Genomic DNA, 666 nt, shown 5'->3' with positions numbered 1-666 from the left:
ACCCTAAACCCTAAACCCTAAACCCTAAACCCTAAACCCTTTTTTCTGTTTGTGTGTCTCAACCAGAAGATAGCGATGCGGTGGGTATTAGGGTTTGCTATTTTTGTGCGCAGAGAGTTTCGTGCTGGAGCCACGAGGGTTTACTAGGGTTTACGGTTTACTAGGGTTTAGGGTTTAGGGTTTACTAGGGTTTACTAGGGTTTAGGGTTTAGGGTTTACTTGCGTATGGTGTAGAGGAGACAGGCTGCATCATACTCATTGATTTGTCCCGCGTCGCGCAGCACGTGCTGCATCAGTGCTGCTAGTTGCATGCGGTCAACTGCAGCAGCAGCAGCAGCAAAACAACGTAAGCTGCTGCAGGCCTCCGCCACAGACAAACCACCCTTCTGCAGCAAACAACCGCAGCAGCAGCAGCAGCAGCAGCAGCAGCAGCAGCAGCAGCAGCAGCAAGTCGAAACCCTCAGCAGCAATGGCAGCAACAGCAGCAGCAACAGCAGCACAAACCCCAGAAGCAGCAACAGCAGCAGCAACAGCCTGAAGGTACTTTAGTCCACTTTTAGCATTCAGGGTTTAGGGTTTAGGGTTTAGGGTTTAGGGTTTGCCTGTGTATAGCGTAGCATTTGCTTGAGAGAGCAGCGCCACAGAGGATGAGTAGGAGGCAGGCCT

The 666-nt window shown here is 51.5% G+C and overlaps 1 protein-coding gene across 1 annotated transcript in view; it reads right to left on the bottom strand.

The window, feature by feature from the left end:
• The window catches only part of EMH_0017670 (uncharacterized protein), a gene marked incomplete at both ends in the record, with an annotated part of 2,391 nt that overhangs the window by 847 nt on the left and 878 nt on the right, over positions 1 to 666 (bottom strand). The window contains one exon of the mRNA XM_013500974.1: positions 220 to 386. Coding sequence (XP_013356428.1) covers positions 220 to 386 — 167 coding nt within the window. The remainder of the gene's footprint in view (positions 1 to 219; positions 387 to 666) is intronic.

Source organism: Eimeria mitis, genomic scaffold (genome assembly GCF_000499745.2).
Source record: "Eimeria mitis Houghton genomic scaffold, Emh_scaff611, whole genome shotgun sequence".
Classification (NCBI taxonomy): Eukaryota; Apicomplexa; class Conoidasida; order Eucoccidiorida; family Eimeriidae; genus Eimeria; species Eimeria mitis.
Note: the sequence above shows the minus strand (reverse complement) of the source record. Positions and strands in the feature narration are given on the sequence as shown.